Source organism: Artibeus jamaicensis, unplaced genomic scaffold, assembly GCF_021234435.1.
Source record: "Artibeus jamaicensis isolate MK-2021 breed Jamaican fruit bat unplaced genomic scaffold, CSHL_Jam_final contig_548, whole genome shotgun sequence".
Taxonomy (NCBI): domain Eukaryota; kingdom Metazoa; phylum Chordata; class Mammalia; order Chiroptera; family Phyllostomidae; genus Artibeus; species Artibeus jamaicensis.
The window spans coordinates 4,222,011-4,238,879 of record NW_026521883.1 but is presented as its reverse complement, the minus strand read 5'-3'; the positions used below and the strand labels follow the sequence as shown (position 1 = coordinate 4,238,879).

General features: G+C 42.5%; 1 protein-coding gene across 10 annotated transcripts in view; it reads right to left on the bottom strand.

Moving 5' to 3' along the window:
• TRIM9 (tripartite motif containing 9) overlaps window positions 1–15,522 on the bottom strand; it is a 97,501-nt gene extending 81,979 nt beyond the window's left edge. For all 10 annotated transcript variants that reach the window (XM_037155801.2, XM_037155804.2, XM_037155806.2 and 7 more), the window contains exon 1: window positions 14,546–15,522. In XM_037155801.2, the coding sequence (XP_037011696.1) occupies window positions 14,546–15,367 (822 nt within the window). In that variant the 5' untranslated portion in view covers window positions 15,368–15,522. The remainder of the gene's footprint in view (window positions 1–14,545) is intronic.
• Between the last annotated feature and the right edge of the window lie 1,347 nt (window positions 15,523–16,869).

Here is a 16,869-nt window from a genome sequence, read left to right as displayed (position 1 = left end):
TATAGGATTACACTCATGGCAAGTGCAAAACCAGGCAAGATTAATTTGCTGGTGGAAGGCAAGATACTGGTTACCCTTACTTACCAGGGGTGGATGGAGACTGGGGACTGGAAGGGAGCATGAGGAGGGCTTCCAGGGACTGATAATAATCTGTATCTGATTTAGTACTAATTACACAGATGTGATTAATTTGTGAAAATTCATTGAGCTCTACATTCATAATTTCTATACTAAAAATTTCTGTGATGTTATTTTTTTGCAGCTGCAGGCTTAAATAATTTTAGAAACTATTTTAGAAAACTTACAATCTGGCAGTTTGTCCTGTCTGACATAGAGCAACAGAGCTCAAAGAAGCTGTAGGATGCTGGAGCTGGCTTGTATCGACTCTCTTTCCAACTCCAAGGTCAGTGCCTTCATGTCAGGTAGCTTGAAATCATCGATGGCAAATGCTAGAAATCAGGACTTTACATATTTACCAGCACACCACTGAATAACAGCAATAGCAACAAAAAACACACACATCTATTTCTTCTGCATAAATAATAACCACTTGAAATCAAAGGAATTGGGCATTTAACATGAACAATACATTATACCTCTTAGAAATTTAGCATTGAACTTGGCTCCTGCTCCTGGTAAGGAACTCCAGGCCAACTCAAGCTTCAAAATCTCCAGGATGAAGGAATGAGAAGGCATGAGAACACTTAACCTTTGTTTTTACTTTTTATCTCGCTCAATAAAATGCTACTTCTCATTTTAGGAAGTAAATCTCAAAAACAGATTTTTTATTCCTTTTCGACCAACCCCCTCTGCCCTGCCCTTTTCTTTCTCTGAAAGTAAAAGACAATGTCATCTCTAGACAAGGTCATTACAGATCCGCCAGTGGGTTGTTCCACTTGAGAGATTTGGAAGCAGAGCTCAAAACTGGGCAGCATGTGCCCTTCTCTCCCCACTTAGCTGCCTCCTGTACCCACAGCCTCTCTCTCTCATGGCTCTGGAGCTCCCGGGGCACTTCCGAGCCCAGGGTCAAATGAGAAAAATGCAAGGTGCTGCTGCCATCTAGTATCTTCTTTTGATCCCCAAAGGGAGAAGCCCCAACTGAGAAACTTGAAACAGGAGGAAAATTAAAGTGTCTCTGACAAAGGCACGTGCAGCAGGTAGCAGACTGTTTTATTCAAGAAACTCTTGTCAGGAACTGATCCAGAGAAACATCAGTAGATCTAGGTCCCAGTGAAATCTGCCACTGACTTGGATCTTGGCTCTTATCTAATCCCATATCCTTATTCTACACATGAGAAGGTGGAGGTCCTCAGGAGTCGGTAGGTTGCCCAAGAGGTGGACACAAGATCAGAAAAGGGGCCTCTAACTCTGCGTCTCCTGCTTTTTCTATTACACTTGACCACTGCGATTCCAAATTCCTCGATGGGTCCCCTCCCTAACTCTCACTCCATGCTAATGTTTCTGAACTTGGGATGTAGCTTACAAAACTTTTTAAAAATTCTGTTCTTTCTTTTTTTTTTTCTAGAAAAAAATTTACAAAGATGTTATTAACCTGTTGGCATCTTGGAATCTAGGCAATCTGGATTTACAATAGATATTTATATTTGAAAATATATACCAGAGGGTTTTACATATACGTATTGAGAATGTCTCTAGACATTTAAAGTATGATTTCGTTTACACAAAGTTCCCAGAAACACATGCCCCTATGGGGCTGCATTTCAGAAAGTTCCTTAGCCGCTTATTGCCTGTCAACTCCCCCCCCCCCCCCCCCGGCATTTTCGCTGCCCTCCTTTAGGTTGTGGCCTGAATTCCTTGCAAACACAAAGAGGAGAGTGTGAGTCAGAAAGCCTTGGAGCAAGTGGGCTCAGAGGAGGAACAAATGGCAACACAGATGGCTGAGCTGTCCTCTCAAGACTTCGGGGGGGAGGGGTGAGAGACAGGTCTAATCTATTTAAATTTTTCATTGCTCTGGGCCAACTTCTAACTGACCCAATGTGATGGTTAATTTTATGTGTCACCCTGACTGGGTGCCCAGATGTTTAACTAAATATTATTTCTGGAAGTGTCTGTGAGGATGTTTCTGGATGAGATTAGCATCTCAATTGGCTGACTGAGTAAAGCAGAATGCCCTCTCCAGTGTGGGCAGGTATCATCCAATCCACTGAGGGCTTAAACAGAACGAACAGGTAGAGGAAGACAGAATTTGCCCTTTCTGCCTGCCTGTGTGAGCTGGGACCTTGGTCTTCTCCTGCTCTCATACCGGAAATTACACCGCTGGCTCCCCTGGTGCTCGACTGGGTCTCCAGTTTGCAGATGGCAGATCATGGGACTTCTCAGACCCCAGTGCATGAACCAATTCCTTATAATAAAGCATATATATATATATATATATATATATATATGTATACATATGTATACATGTGTCTATATATACATATATACACACACAGGGTAGAGCAAAAGTAGGTTCACAGTTGAGTAAGTGAAATACAGTTTATTCTTGCATTATTATTTATTGATTATTGTATTATTTTCCATACGAACAACTGAAAATCCACTTTTGCCCCACCCTGTGCATTTGTATATATACATAATCTCCTATTGGTTCTATTTCTCTGAAGACCCCTGGCTAATACACCAAACTTCTACCTCATTTAGTGCAAGATGCGCTGAATGCAAAGAATCTGTGTGCCCTCTTGTCAGACCCTAAAAAAAGGATCACAGCAAGAATTCAACAACTGTTTCATTAAATAAACTTTAATTTAGCAAGCTGGGATTTTTAAGTGTATCTTTTTATTGCTATATTGTCAGCAGCTACAAGAGTACCTGAAGACCAAAACAAATATTTAAACCTTTGAGTAATAAAAGTTATTAATTATTGAAGACCTGCTAATGCTAGGCACTTGTCAAAGACAATCTCACTGAGCTTGTCCTACTACCCAAGGAGGTGGGTTGGTATGTTCACATATGAGGAAACTGAGTCACGGATAGGCTAAATAATTGATCAAAGACAAACCCAAGTAAGTGAAGAAAGTGAGTTTTTCTGGCTCCAAAGGCTGGGCTCCTTTTTAAGAATGTCTGTCCCTCTTTTTTTATGGAATGATATGTTCTCAAAGTCAGGAGTGACCCTAAGAGACTGTCATAACCTCCTGCTAAAATTTTCTGTCTCCTGGACCTCCTTTCCTCTGTTTCTATATCCTCTGCCTCTATGTGAAAGATGCTTAAAAACAACCTTTGGATTTATTAGTAGGGTGCAAAAGGCTTTTCAATGCATTCATTCTCTTCTCCAGTCCTTATCACCACCCCAGGTCTAGACGGAAATGACCAGCTCCATTTTGAAGGTAACAGTGGCACACATGAATCATGCACTTAATCTGGCCAGGCTCTATACCAAGGGCTTGGTGTCTATCATTCCTTTCATCCTCACAACAATCCCTAGAGGATGGTCCAACTGTTATCTCCATTTTACAGATGAGAAAACCAAGGCACAGAAAGGTCAAGGGATTTACCCAAGTTCAAACAACTAAGTGGTGAAAAAGCTAGGGATTAAAGCCAGGCAGTCTGCTTTAAGGCCCATGTCCCAAACCCCTCCACTCTATTTCCTGAATAATAGTAGACCCAGGAAGAGAACCCAGCTTTCCTGACCTTGAACCAGTAAGCCTGACAATATCTCACAGGCAACCCCCACTATAGCTTTATCAAGAAAAGGAATCTTCCGCTGGGCTCTCCTACTTTGTTTGACCCTCACTCTCATTTCAGAGCTTGCTATACAAGGGTTTTACCAGAGACTAGTTTTTGCATTTCTGTTATGTTTATTCTATTTCCTCTTTCGCTGACTATTGTATTGTTTGTTACCTGAATTCTTGTGTGTTACAGAATCTCCTAGCTTAGATATGTGTCCAAATGCTGTCATCATTTGCTCTCAGCCAACAAGGCATTGATGTGGGAACCTCACAATGGCATATCCGATCAACTATTTTGAGGCACAGGCAGGAAGGAGTCTCATGTTTCCTGTATGTGTCACGGTTACCTTGATAAGGTGTTTTAAAGATCATGAGCTCTCAGACTCATGTCCTGGCCCTCAGTCTCAGCTTCAACATGCACAGTGTCCTCCTTACTGAATTCTAATGATTCTCACTGTTAAACAAAGAAATAGTTCATGGTGGACAAGACACTGATATGAAATCACAACTCATAGCACAGTTTACACAGCAAATCTTGTTATAGCAACAACTCCTCCATGACCTTGGTTTTAATATGTTACAAGAACCAGTTCTTCTCAGAGGCACTTGGGAATTAAAATAGTCATACACCATTATCCGTGTAACTACTATGTAGTCCTCTTTCTGGGCCTATGAAGGTGCTTTGTTTATATGATCAAACTGGAAATCTCCCTCACTGTGTGAATTTCGCCACTTGAGCAGCTTAATAAAACTGGAGCTTAATGCCTGCTGAACAACCACTGGTCTCATGCTATACCATCAGTATCCTGAGTCTGGATCCACAACAGTAAGGGCCCCACCCATCCCACACTGGGCCTTGAAGGAGTTAGAGTGAGGATAGAGCTCTGAATATAGATCATAGAAATTCTTTAACATAGCTGGAAAGATTATGGGACAATATGGTAGGAAGGAATATAGTAGGTTTAATATGCCACTGATAAAAATAATTTAATCCCTGAAGAAAATCAGAAGATGTAAAGGAATACTAAATGAAGTTAATTTTCAATTCTAATACTTATGCAAATTTTATACCAATCCCTTCAGACATACTAATTTAAAATGTACCTAAAACACTAAGTTAATTTTTGATGGCTGTATCTCAGAATAATAACTTTTATACATATAGTTTTAGAAAACTTAATAATTGTTCATCACCCCAAAGCTGTAACAACATGTGAAATAATATAAAATAATGAACTGATGCTTTTGTTCCTATAAAAGTTAATATAAGACTGGAGGGACTAAAATTATAATATAATAGAACTATTTGGTTTGACTCAGAAGACAGCAATTGACCAGTCTTTGGCTAGCCTCCAAATTGGGATATAATCTATCAAGTAAATCATTCCTTCCTTGTTTTGCAGATGAAATTTATAAATTATTCTATACTTCCTGCTCTTAATGTAAGCAGGGCTTCCAAGTTCTACTAAATAGCCATCATTAATTTCAGTGGTGGCTATATATCAATAAATTCTATGTTTGTAGGTAGTTAAATCATTTTATGGCATGTTTCAAAAGGAAAGAGTTATGTGAGTACATTTCATACCACCAGGATATACATGTTATAATCTTATTTTAACATTATAGGTGATCAGCCAAGTACATTACAATAATCTATTGTTGGGATCAGTGCCAGCCCTGAAGCTGCTGCCCACAAGGTATGATCTGAGGAGCTGTTAGCATTGGGACGTTCACTGGGAATGAAGCCAGGGCTGGGAAAGCCAGTGTTACGCTGGAGGCAAAAGGTGCATCAGCCAGATGGACTGGGCAGAGAGTCTCCCCTGAAGTTGCTGGTCAAGGTTCTGGAGCTGGATGAACAGACAGGATATACACTGCTCAGAAAGAGGCATGGAGATGATCAGGAAAGAAGGCTCATATATTGAAGCCAAATCTGGGCTTACAGACAGAAGATTCACAGGAGACCCCAGGCAAAGAAGAGAAGTAGAAAGTACTGGTGGTCAGTAAGGAGCCAACAAAACCGGCAAGCAGTGTGCCGGAAGGGGAGAGGAGCAACAGGAGACGCTCTTTGCTTCATCCCATCAACTTCTTTTGTACTGTTGCCTAGAGCAGAAGCCAGTCGGGCAGTCAGTGAAAGGAGTCAGCCATGCAATGCAGCAGTCCCCCTGTGTGAGGGACAAAGCACACTCTGACCTCTACAGATTTCGCCTTTTCCATCCTCATGCTGAAATTCCTACCATTAGATGGATCCTTTGAGCAAAGGCACTATCTCTTGAAGGCCGATGTTAAAAAAAACTTTATTTATAGTGAAGGAACATTAATTCAATTGTACAGGCATATACGATATCCCCTTAAAGAGGGAACAACAAGGGTAAAGTAAACTTTGATAGTTGTGGTCAGGGCTATGGAAAAAACCCTGTGATTATAGTTGTCTGAGGACATAGGAGAGCCTCCAAAACAGAGATTTAGTTTTTCAACTGTGTTTCATTGAATATATATATATAATTTATATATATATATATATATATATATATATATATATATATATGAAAATGGGTCCTTGGATATTCATAAACATTAATACAAGTTCTAAGAAATCAGCAGGGTTTTTTTGGGGGGGGCGCATAATATGTACTATGTGACTTTGGCAATTTCCTGAAGTGTTCTGGCATTTATTTTTTGGACTTTGGAGGTTGGAAATAATCTCAAAGATCCAATGTCTCTTTTACCAATTCATAATTCATCAAATATAGTGAAGAAGCCACCATCTTGACACCCTAAAGTGACTTTTAAAAAAAAATTTTATGTATTTATTTTGTAGAGAGAGGGAAAGGGAGGGAGGAGAGGGAGACAAACATCAGCATGTGAGAGAGAAACATCAATTGGTTGCCTCTCATATGCACCCTGACCTGGAACCCAGGCATGTGCCCTGACCAGGAATTGAACTGGTAACCTTTCGCTTTGTGGGATGATGCCCAACCAACTGAGCCATGCCAGTCAGGGCCCTAGAGTGACTCTTTTGAATATGACATTGGTAGCCCATAAGTAACAGCCACCCATTATCAAAGTCAAAAAAAGTGGATCTAGAGGTAAGGAGGGAACTCGGCCATCATATCCAGGGAGCCTGATAACTACATTATTTTCCCATCCTGCTTTTGGACTTTTCCATGTTTTCTATTTGTCAGGAGCCAGTCCTAGTAGAACTTAATTCAAATCTTGCCTCAGAAAATGGCTAATAAATGTTTTGGGGCAAGAAATTAGCAGTAGGTTCTGGTGGGCCAGTATTTTTAAAAATATTTATTTATTTATTTTTAGACAGAGGGGAAGGGAAGGAGAAAGAGGGGGAAAAACATCAATGCGTGGTTGCCTCTAGGACAACCCAGGCCCGCAACCCAGGCATGTGCCCTGACTGGGAATCAACTGGCGACCCTTTGGTTCCCAAGCTGACACTTAATCCATTGAGCCACACTAGCCAGGGCTTGGTGAGTCAGTCTTGACAAGTTTTTTCCTCATGCTCAGCTCTATATCTGTTTTTTATTTCCCATTAAGTCTCTCTGATAGATAAGAGGCTCACATCTCTGTCCCTTCAATGTTAAAAGTAAGTGCGCAGAATATAAAAAGAACTCTTCCAACTCAACAATAAAAGAGAAGCAACCAAATTTTTTAAATGGGCAAAGGATTTGAATAGATATGTCTCTAAAAAGAATATGGAGATAACCAACATGCTCATGAAAAGACACTCAATATCTCTAGTCATTGCAAATCAAAACAACAACGAGACACCACTACACATCCACTGGAAAGGCTCTAGTCAAAAAGACAGACAATAACAAGCCTCAGGGAGGATATGAAGAAATTGGAACCCCTATACATTGTTGGTAGAAATGTAAGATTGTGCAGCCTTTTCAGAAAACAAGAATCGAAGATATCCTCAATGACAGAAGCACTACATTTCTCTTTGGCTTTATGATTTTAAAATTTCATGTAAAATGTTTATGCATTGATTTGCCAGTTGATACCAATAGTTTGACTACTATGTTTTATATCTGCACAGCAGGACTTACTATCAATTCCAACTTTGCCACAAAATTTTCATATGCAGTGACCAGAGGAATCAGAAATGTATGTCCTGGTTGTCCAGGGGTAAAGGTGCTGTTTTTGAACTGTAAGGAAATGGTAGTTACATCCTTATTGTGTTGATGGAAGCTGGCTTGAAATCAGTGCTTATACTAGTCTCTAAATACTCTATTTCTTGATCCTCAAAGTGGAAAGCAGAGAAAAAATTTATTTAATACTAAGTAATGTGTTAATTCCGCCAGTGTCAGATTTGCTTGCATAATGGCAGAAGATTGCCAGATAATACAAGTTCATGTAAACATCAAGCTTCTTCATACTATATTGATTGTGTGCTGAAAGGGGTTTTATCATATTTCTTTGCTAAGTCTTGGCCAGATGGGCAATACAATCAATACACCTGCTTGTTAAAAAACATTGCAGATTTATCGTGCCATGTAAGATTTATTAGTTTGGGTGGAAGACTAATAATTTTGCACTTGATTTTATCTTACTCTCACTCTTAGGATAATATTTCATACATTCAGGGAGGATGGCATAGCATAAATTACACCATTTTATCAATTTCATATGTTGGTGTATCATCTGGGTGATGGTATGAGCAGCAGGATCACCACTATGTGATGGACTACACACACCTACAGTAAAACCAGCTCCTGGTTATTTGCATGGATGAAAAGAAATTAATGTGCAGATGATCAGAAATGGTAGATTATGTTCTAGAGTTATGTTCCTTTGGCTTTTGGTGAATTGTAATTACAGTTGAACCTGTGTATATTTAACCTTTCAAGCATTTGCCCCATACAAAGTCAAAGAGCGTTTTAGGTAGAAACTGTTTAACCTCTGACATTCACATTTATTTCTCTCTGCAACCTGCCTTGTTCACTGAGCAGGTAATGGTTTAGATGATGCACACACCACAGGTCAGGGCAGCGTGGCCCTTTCTCAGACTTGTCCTGGAGCCGAAGGGAGTGATAAATATTTGGTGTCAAGCGGTTGCTTTTAAAAATGCCAGCTGCAAGCAAAGTAAGAGTAAAAATAGGATAAACAAAAATCTCAATAAAGCTGAAGTGATGCTGTCTGGCTGGAAAATTGGCTTCACATGAATGAATCAGCAGTAGATGAGAATCGGCCATCTATGTGCACTGGCTAATGACAGAGGTGGCTATTCCCACACCAGACAATGATGTTTAGCATTCTACTTCCAATGTTAACTCTTTAAGAGACAGTTTTTTCTTTGACCAGAACTAGTGGTATAAAACACTCAAGGCTTATGAGAATTTTATTTGGCAGTGCTTAAATCCATTCTTAAACAATAGGCTTTGCCAGTTCATATATATTCCTTTTTATATTATGGTAAAAGGTGGAGCCATGTATATATTTTTTGAACAGGCATACATGTATTTTCTTTCAATTGCGTTGGCAAAGAGTATAAGAGAAAACTGAAAGTAAACATAAAGCAGATACCTGCTTACAGGTTTAAACATATTTGCATATTTTCCAAGATAGACTTATAAATGCTTTAGATCTACAGAGATAAAGATATTTAAAATTCCACCCCCCCAAACTCCTCTACTTACTCTCTTATGTCATTTCTGTCTTAAAAAAAAAGCAAACCTATAAATTGTTTTTGGTGCCCTCTTAAGTCCTGCACCTGAGGTGAGTGCCCCACTTGTTTCGGTCTAGTCTTCTGCACTCATCTCGCCAGAGCGGTGTGGCCATGACCCAGACAGTCATCAGTAAATACCTGACTCAAGTTCAGTCAATCAGATTCTTTCTGTAAACTTGAAAATGTGAACTCAGAGACACAGAGATGCTAGTTAGATGACAGTGAACACTTGAACTGAAATGTCCTGCTGAGTTGGGGGGTGGAGTAGTCATGTACGGCCTTGGGCAGGCCAAGAACCCCATCCTGAGAAAGAGCAGTAGAGATAACAGAGTTAAGCATGTGGCAAATTGCATTATTTGTTCAAAATGTTCTCTGCCCACCTCTATAGGACTCATTTCTGGTGCCTCTCTCTGTTGGAAGAGTGTGTTTCCTACAACTTGAATAACGGGTTTGACCACATGACTGGTTTCAGCCAATGGAATGTAAGCAGGAAAGACAATGTTATATCTGAGTAGGCTCTTTAAGTGTCATTGAGAGGTTCTGCTTTGCTCTCCTTCCTCTGCTGTAAGTTTGGCATACCTCAAATATGTCCTTTCAGCCTGAGTTCAAGAATAAGAAGGATGTGGAGGTGGGCCACTGCTGACTCTCAGTGAGCATTGACATGAGTAAGAAATCAGATGCTGTGTTGTACTTCGCTGAGATTTGGAAATTGTTACTACAAATAACTTAGTCCAAGCTGACAAATACACAGAGTGAACTTAGTTTCTAGCTTTCCAGTTCCATTCTCCTTGGGAGTTGATTTTGTTTCATTTCCCATGAAATTCCTCTGAGATCACCTAAGCAGGCTTACAACCAACAATTTTTTGTTGGTTGTAAAATTATTGGTTTTACAATAGTAGGTTTAAAACTATTTTGTTCTTAAACATTTATCTTATAATGAGTTCTATCCTCTGTACCAAGGTTCAGTTATACACAGTTTGAAAAGTGTTTAGGTGTGAGAGAAGTGTAGTTTCTTATACTGATAGTAAAGGTAATTTTTGTGCATTATCTTATTAATAACAGAAGGATATAATAATTTTCTCTTACTTATGCAAACTGTGATTTGACCCTGAATTCCAATTAATAGCATGTTTTCTTGGCACATACAGAAAAAACAACTTCTAATTGTTCAAAGTAATAATAATATCTGAAAAAAATGTCATATCAGTTACCATTTTAGCTCTGTCATTGAATAACAAAATACCTTCATTTATGTACATAAACCTTTGTGTAATGTCCTTATAGAAAGAACCCTGAGCCTGATTCAACTGAGTATTCTCTCTGGACCTATCACAATTCGGCTCACTCTTTCAGGCCAATGTCCAGAGGGGCCTTTGGGCTGCACTCTGTGCTCCAAAAGAAGCAAGCAAAGCTCTCCAAGCTGGGGGATCATCTTAGATCATATCATGCTTACTGCTGATATAGAGTTAACTGAATGTCATTTAGTTACATTAAATAACACATTTTGCTACATAAATATGTGATGAGATGTCACCATATTACGGAGCAGATATTTTTTCCAAAATACTTTGAAAATCAAAGCATAACAACTGTGTACTTTAGGTGTTTTTTAAATTGCAAATCTTCATCAACAAAAAGAAGGTATAAAATAACATTGAGATAAAATTCAGAATGTGCCCTGGCTGGAGTAACTCAGTGGATTAAGTGTGAGCTGCAGACCAAAGGGCCGCAGGTTTGATTCCCAGTCAGGGCACATGCCTGGGTTACAGGCCAGGTCCTCAGTGGGGGAGTGAGAGAGGCAACCACACATTGATATTTCCCTCCCTCTCTTTCTCCCTCCCTTCCCCTCTCTCTAAAAATAAATAAATAAATAAACAAACAAATAAATAAATCTTTAAAGAAATTCAGAATGAATAGTCAGTATTTAGGATACGAAGCAAAAACAAAAAATCCTTGCTTAACAGTACAAACACAAAAGAATGGCCATAAATATATTACTGATTCAATAACTGATAAAACGTGAGGAATTCAAGAATGCTAGATTTAGGAATGTGAATTGCTAAAATTATAAAGTAATAAGTAATGATTCCAATTTCTACAAAATCATTTTTTTGTGAAACAATTCTTTATATCAACCTGAGTTGGCTAAAAAAACCCAACCATATATAGCAAGTGATGATACTAAATAAAACCTGTTACCAGATTTTATCTTGTAAAACCACTTTATGCATTATTTTTCATGGATTTTAAAGGTCGTATATACCAAAAAGTACTTTAATTTGATCAGTTGACGACTAGTGAAGTTTAACTAGTTGTTTTTAAAACCACTTAAAAAACTAGTCATTTTGTCTTGAGTGTGTAAGATAATAACTTAATGCCCAAGGAAAATATTTATTCACAGATTTTCTTTATCACTGGAAATGGCTGTTTAATATAGCAGACTATTAATGAAAACTTTCAGATCGAGTAATCTACCGGTGTAGATAACTACCTGTCCAACTTTGAAAGAGTTACTCCGTGTGATTCTTTGCTCTGCTATGTTTTAAAGAGCATAGAAATTTTGGTCCATGACCTTTTTGTGAGAATAAAGGTATCATTAACTAGAACATAAATAGACTGTATGAGAAAAACAAAGTGTTAACATTTTAACTACCTTATTAAAGAGATAGGGTGGGGGAGTAATGTTTGTTGTTCATCAACAGATGGTAAATGAAAGTTAAAATCTGTCATCCTTCTGCCTTATTTTTTCTTGGCAGTTTAATAATACTGGCATTGACTGAACAAAATTATATTTGCTTACTATTTTGGAAAAAATCTGCATAAGATTAGAGAAGAAATTATCTTTTTTTTTTTAAGAAAAGTAACCAACATTCCCTTCCTAGCATTCTTATGTCAAATCTCAAGGACTTTAACGTATTCTTTTTTAGCAGACATCCAAATACCAGCCCAGGCCCCATCACAGTTTCTATTCACAGCTTCCATTACTGATGAAACAGATAGTGTAACATTTGAAATCTACACAGGGATAGGCAGATTTACAGGTTGCTCTTAGTCTTATTGGATAAAGTATAGGCTCTTGTTCGTAGAAAAAAATAATGCTATGGTTTGACCATCCTAATTAGTGTATGGCTTAAGTTCTTTCTTCCAGAAAGGGTGATTAATTTCTTAGTACCAAGTTTTATAAGGCAATACAACATAGTTGGCAGTTCAAGAATGAAATCACAAAAGGAAATAAAAACTGGCTGTTAACTAAATTTTTGAAAACTTTCAAAATTTTCATTTAAAAACATTTAAATTGAAGCACTTTCAAAATGGCATGTGCCACATGGGGTTCAAATTTGTTCTAAATTAGATCTCCATCAGGACTAATATGGTTTAACAGGTTATATGTAAGAACATATATGGAATGCAATCTGAATTTACAAATGACTGTAAATATTCATTGCATTAGATCAATATGGAGTTGAGAAACCCTCCCTGATTGCTGAAAGTGGTGACTTTTAAAATTCTCTCTGTAAATAAAATACCAATGGCCTCTCAAAGGCCAATCTCCCAGGAATGCTGGGAAACCCTGAATGGAGGCATAGCTGAGGACTAACCACCATCTTTGGGCCCTGCCTTATCTTTGGGCTTGCAACTAAATGATGTGAAGAAACCCCTCCTATAACAATCTGCCCTGCTCTTCACACCCCAACGAAGTGGACTACTTAAAAAGTAGAAGTCAATTTATGTACATCTCCTCAAGAATGTTTCCCTTCCTTCTAAGCCCTGTGGACAGCATTATAAAGATCTATTTACTGTTGAGGCTTATTTTCTAGAGTGTGGGGGGAGGGAAGCAATAGATAGACAAAAGTAACATCATTAAAATATATAGCATGCCAGACAGTGATAACTATTACTGAGAACAATAAAGTAGGGAGGAAAACAAGGGGTATCTGAAATGAGTGGCAGCAAATGGTGGTCAGGAAGATCTCCCTGCAAAGATGACATCTGAGCAAAGATCTGAAGGAGGCAAGAAAGTGAGCCTCTTCAATATGTGTGTAGAATTTTTGGGAAGGGCATTCTAGGTTGAGGGATCATCAAATGCTAAGGCACTGGGGCAGAAGGGCTTGGCTGAGGAACAGCAAGAGGGACATTGTGGCTGGAGCAGAGGGAATGAGTGGCAGGGAATGAGGTCGATGAGGCCAAAGGGGAACAGGTCATGAAGACCTGGTGGACCATTCTAAGGATTGTATGAGAAACGTGGGGGGCAATTGGTGGATTCTGAGCAGCGAAGTGGCATGACTTAACACCGAGGCTAGCTTTGGTGGAAGCGCCATCAAAAGAGACCAGGACCGGAAATCTGGTAACAGGTGCTTCAAAGTTTGCACCCACAACTACTGAAAGAAGAAAAGGATTGAATCCTGGACAAATGGGTGTGTGGGTGTTTGGGGGGAAGGGGTTACACGCTTGCCTAGCCTTCAGGCCTCGACTGCACTGAAACCTCAGGTCCTGCTCCTTCAGCTATAAGTCGTCTGGGAAGGGTCAAGATCTAAGCCTCCAAGCCAAGTTGCCAAGGCGACCATAGAGTTTCCCCCACCATACTCCTCTGTCTCCTGAGTTCAAAGCAGCAGGATCCGCAGCCCCTCCAGAGGGTTCGCGGGGTCTGGGCCAGCGTGGACTCATCAGTATTCCGCCCGCGGCGTTTCTCCCGCCCACACAGTGACTCACAGCGCCTGCCTATCCAGGAGCTCCAGCCCCTGGCAGTCCTCGCAACTCAACAGCCTCCGCCTCCTCCCCGGGGTCCGGGGCCAGAGCTCCAGAGCCGGCGCTGCCCCGGAGGGGCCCTGGCGGTCCTCGGCACTGGTGCTGCTCTGCCCACTTACGCAGTGCTGGCCACAACCGCAAGCTACATATCTGCAGCGAAGTGGGGGCGCCCTGCTCCTGGCTCCCAGCGCTCCCAGGGAGACCCGCTTTAAGCATCCCCGCAACAGCTCTCTGGGGATAGTCAACTCCCTGGTGCACCGTCTAAGATCTCCCTGCGCTTCCTGCAATGCACCAGACAGGGGAAGCAAATATTTTAGGCACCTGCATTGCGCCCCCGCTGGGATGCACTGTGCGCAAAAGATGAGGGCTGTCTGCTGCAGACCCGGAAGATTGGAGGTGCGGGGAGTCAGGGATGGGTTTTCTTAGGACTCACCTTGTGTAGTTTCCACATGGCCCCCAGAGCCTTGACTTCATGGCTGGAGTGTTTGCCCTCCTCCAAGCACTGATAGCACACGGGCATCTTGCACTGCACGCAGTACATGCTGTGGTTCTCCAGCTCGTGGTCTGTACAAGTGGAGACTTTGCGCGGGCTCAGCCTCCGGCTCACACGGCCTTGGGCCGGGGGCACCAGGCGATGCTTGGCTAGGGGACCCCTGGGCGGGTGGCAGCGAAGACGGCACGGATCGCAGTAGAAGACATCGCACTGTTCGCACATAACGGTAGCCTCCTTGGGAGCCTTCTCGCAGAGCTGGCACTTGAGGGCCGCGGCTTTGCTCTGCTGGTAGCGGTCAATTACCCCTTCCAGGACGCGGTTCTTGGGGAAGCCGCGGAGACCCCGGTCATCCAGGATGAGGCTGCGGTGGCACTGGGGACAGGTGATACAGGAGTTACGGGGCACCGGGGCCAAGGCCGGTGACAGGTGGGTGGCCGGTGGCGGCATAGCTGGGGGAAACACGCGGACGCCGTTGGGGGATTTCTGGCACGGGGTAGTGGGGGCGCTGGCAAAACCTCCGTAGGAGCCATAGCCACTGTCCGCTTCGCTGTACAGGCTCATCTTGTCCAGGTCCAGGTAGTCATAGTCAGAGACCCCGGAGCCCGAGGCCCGACGGCTCTGGGGGGACTCAGACTCCGGGGTTTGAACCAGGATGTTGCGGGCGCACGCCTGACATAAATTGTGGGAGCAGGGCAGGATGATGGGCTCCCGATAGAAGGACCCGCACACGGGGCATTTTAACTCTTCTTCCATCTCTTCCATGGAGACCCGGATGGAAGCGAGACAGCTGCGGCTGCAACGGGTGGCTGAACTGGCGGAGTGGCAGTCGGTCTGTCTCGTCCAGCACCTTGGCCAGCGTCGGCGGCTGCGGTCGCAGCAGAGCCTTCCCGCGTCGCCCAGACGCAGACTCCGGGTGAGTGAGGCGCTCTTCCGTGAGCCACGGCGTCGCGGCGCCGAGCGCCAGCCCGGGACCGCCCCCTCTGCCCTCCTAGTCCCGCCCCCGCCTGTAAACAGTGGCCTATTGGGCGGCAGCAGAGAAAGCGGAGCTCTTATTGGCGAAACGCCCCGTCTTTCTCTTGTCTCCGCAGGCTACGGGGGGTTTGGTGGAGGACTCCGAGGACGAGGGAAGTCTGAGATCCCGGCTGCACGGTATCGGGTGGGGGCCGGCGCGCGTTGGCGAGGGGACTCGGAAGGAGGAATTAGGCGGTATGACTCATCCTCGCCCCGCTTTCTTCCGACCGGGATCCGGTGCAGTCATCCAGGAGAGGGGGCGTGAGAAACCCTTCCACACAGCGAGTGGGCTGGCGGAGGAGGCTGGTCCTTCTCTCCAACAATCTGCGTTTGCCTTCCATCTATGATCTCCCCGCCGACCACAACAGATACCCCCCTTCGCCTTCTCCCCCCTCCACCACCACCCTCTTCCGCTGCTGGCAGCCTTGGCAGGCCCTCACTCATGCCCAGGTTTCTGTATGGCAGCCAGGCTTTTGTCCCCATCATGAACCCACTAAAGCCTGCCCCAGGCGCTTCCCCATCCTGGGAGTCTGACAGCGCCTGGAGGCAAGAGTCTGTTCCAGTCTCTTCCATTCTTTCACCCTCAGTCCCTGGTGTCTAATAATATCGACTTCCTAGAGATTTAAACTAGGTGACCGAAGTAAAGGTTCATTATATTAGTTTAAATCTATGCTCCTTCATTTCCCGCTTTAAATTCAGGCTGGGCACAGAGGCTTCTTAAGGTATAGGTTGAACGTGCCTCTGTACCATTTTCACTGTCCCTGCCTCCCAAAGCCGTGTTCTCATGCCGCTTTCTGCATCTGGTCAAGCTTTCACAAGGCCAGCAGGACCGTAGGAATGGGTTGCCCGTTTCTGAGCGCCCATTCTTCAATAACGAGCTCCTGATAAATCACTGTGTCGCTGTGGAGTCTCAATATTTGACTCCAATCAGCGTTATTCAGTGTCACATGGCCTGAGCATTTACCCTAGTTTCAGAATGGTGGGTGGGTTCTTTCTGTTTTCTTAAGTGAAGGTGATGGGAAGGGGATGTAGGGAGTTCTGGTGTTAGTCCTCACATATCAGGCACCCTTCTTCCTCTCCCCAAATGTTTCTGGAGATAGCTGGTCCTGTCCCTTGCCTGCGGAATGGTTGAGTTGATAATAAGGGGAAGAAAACAGAAAACTTTGAGTCAAGTGACATTTTGAATTGCTAGTAACTTATTTGAAATAGTACATGGCTGTCTTTTGCTGAATGATTTCTGAAATAAATGACAA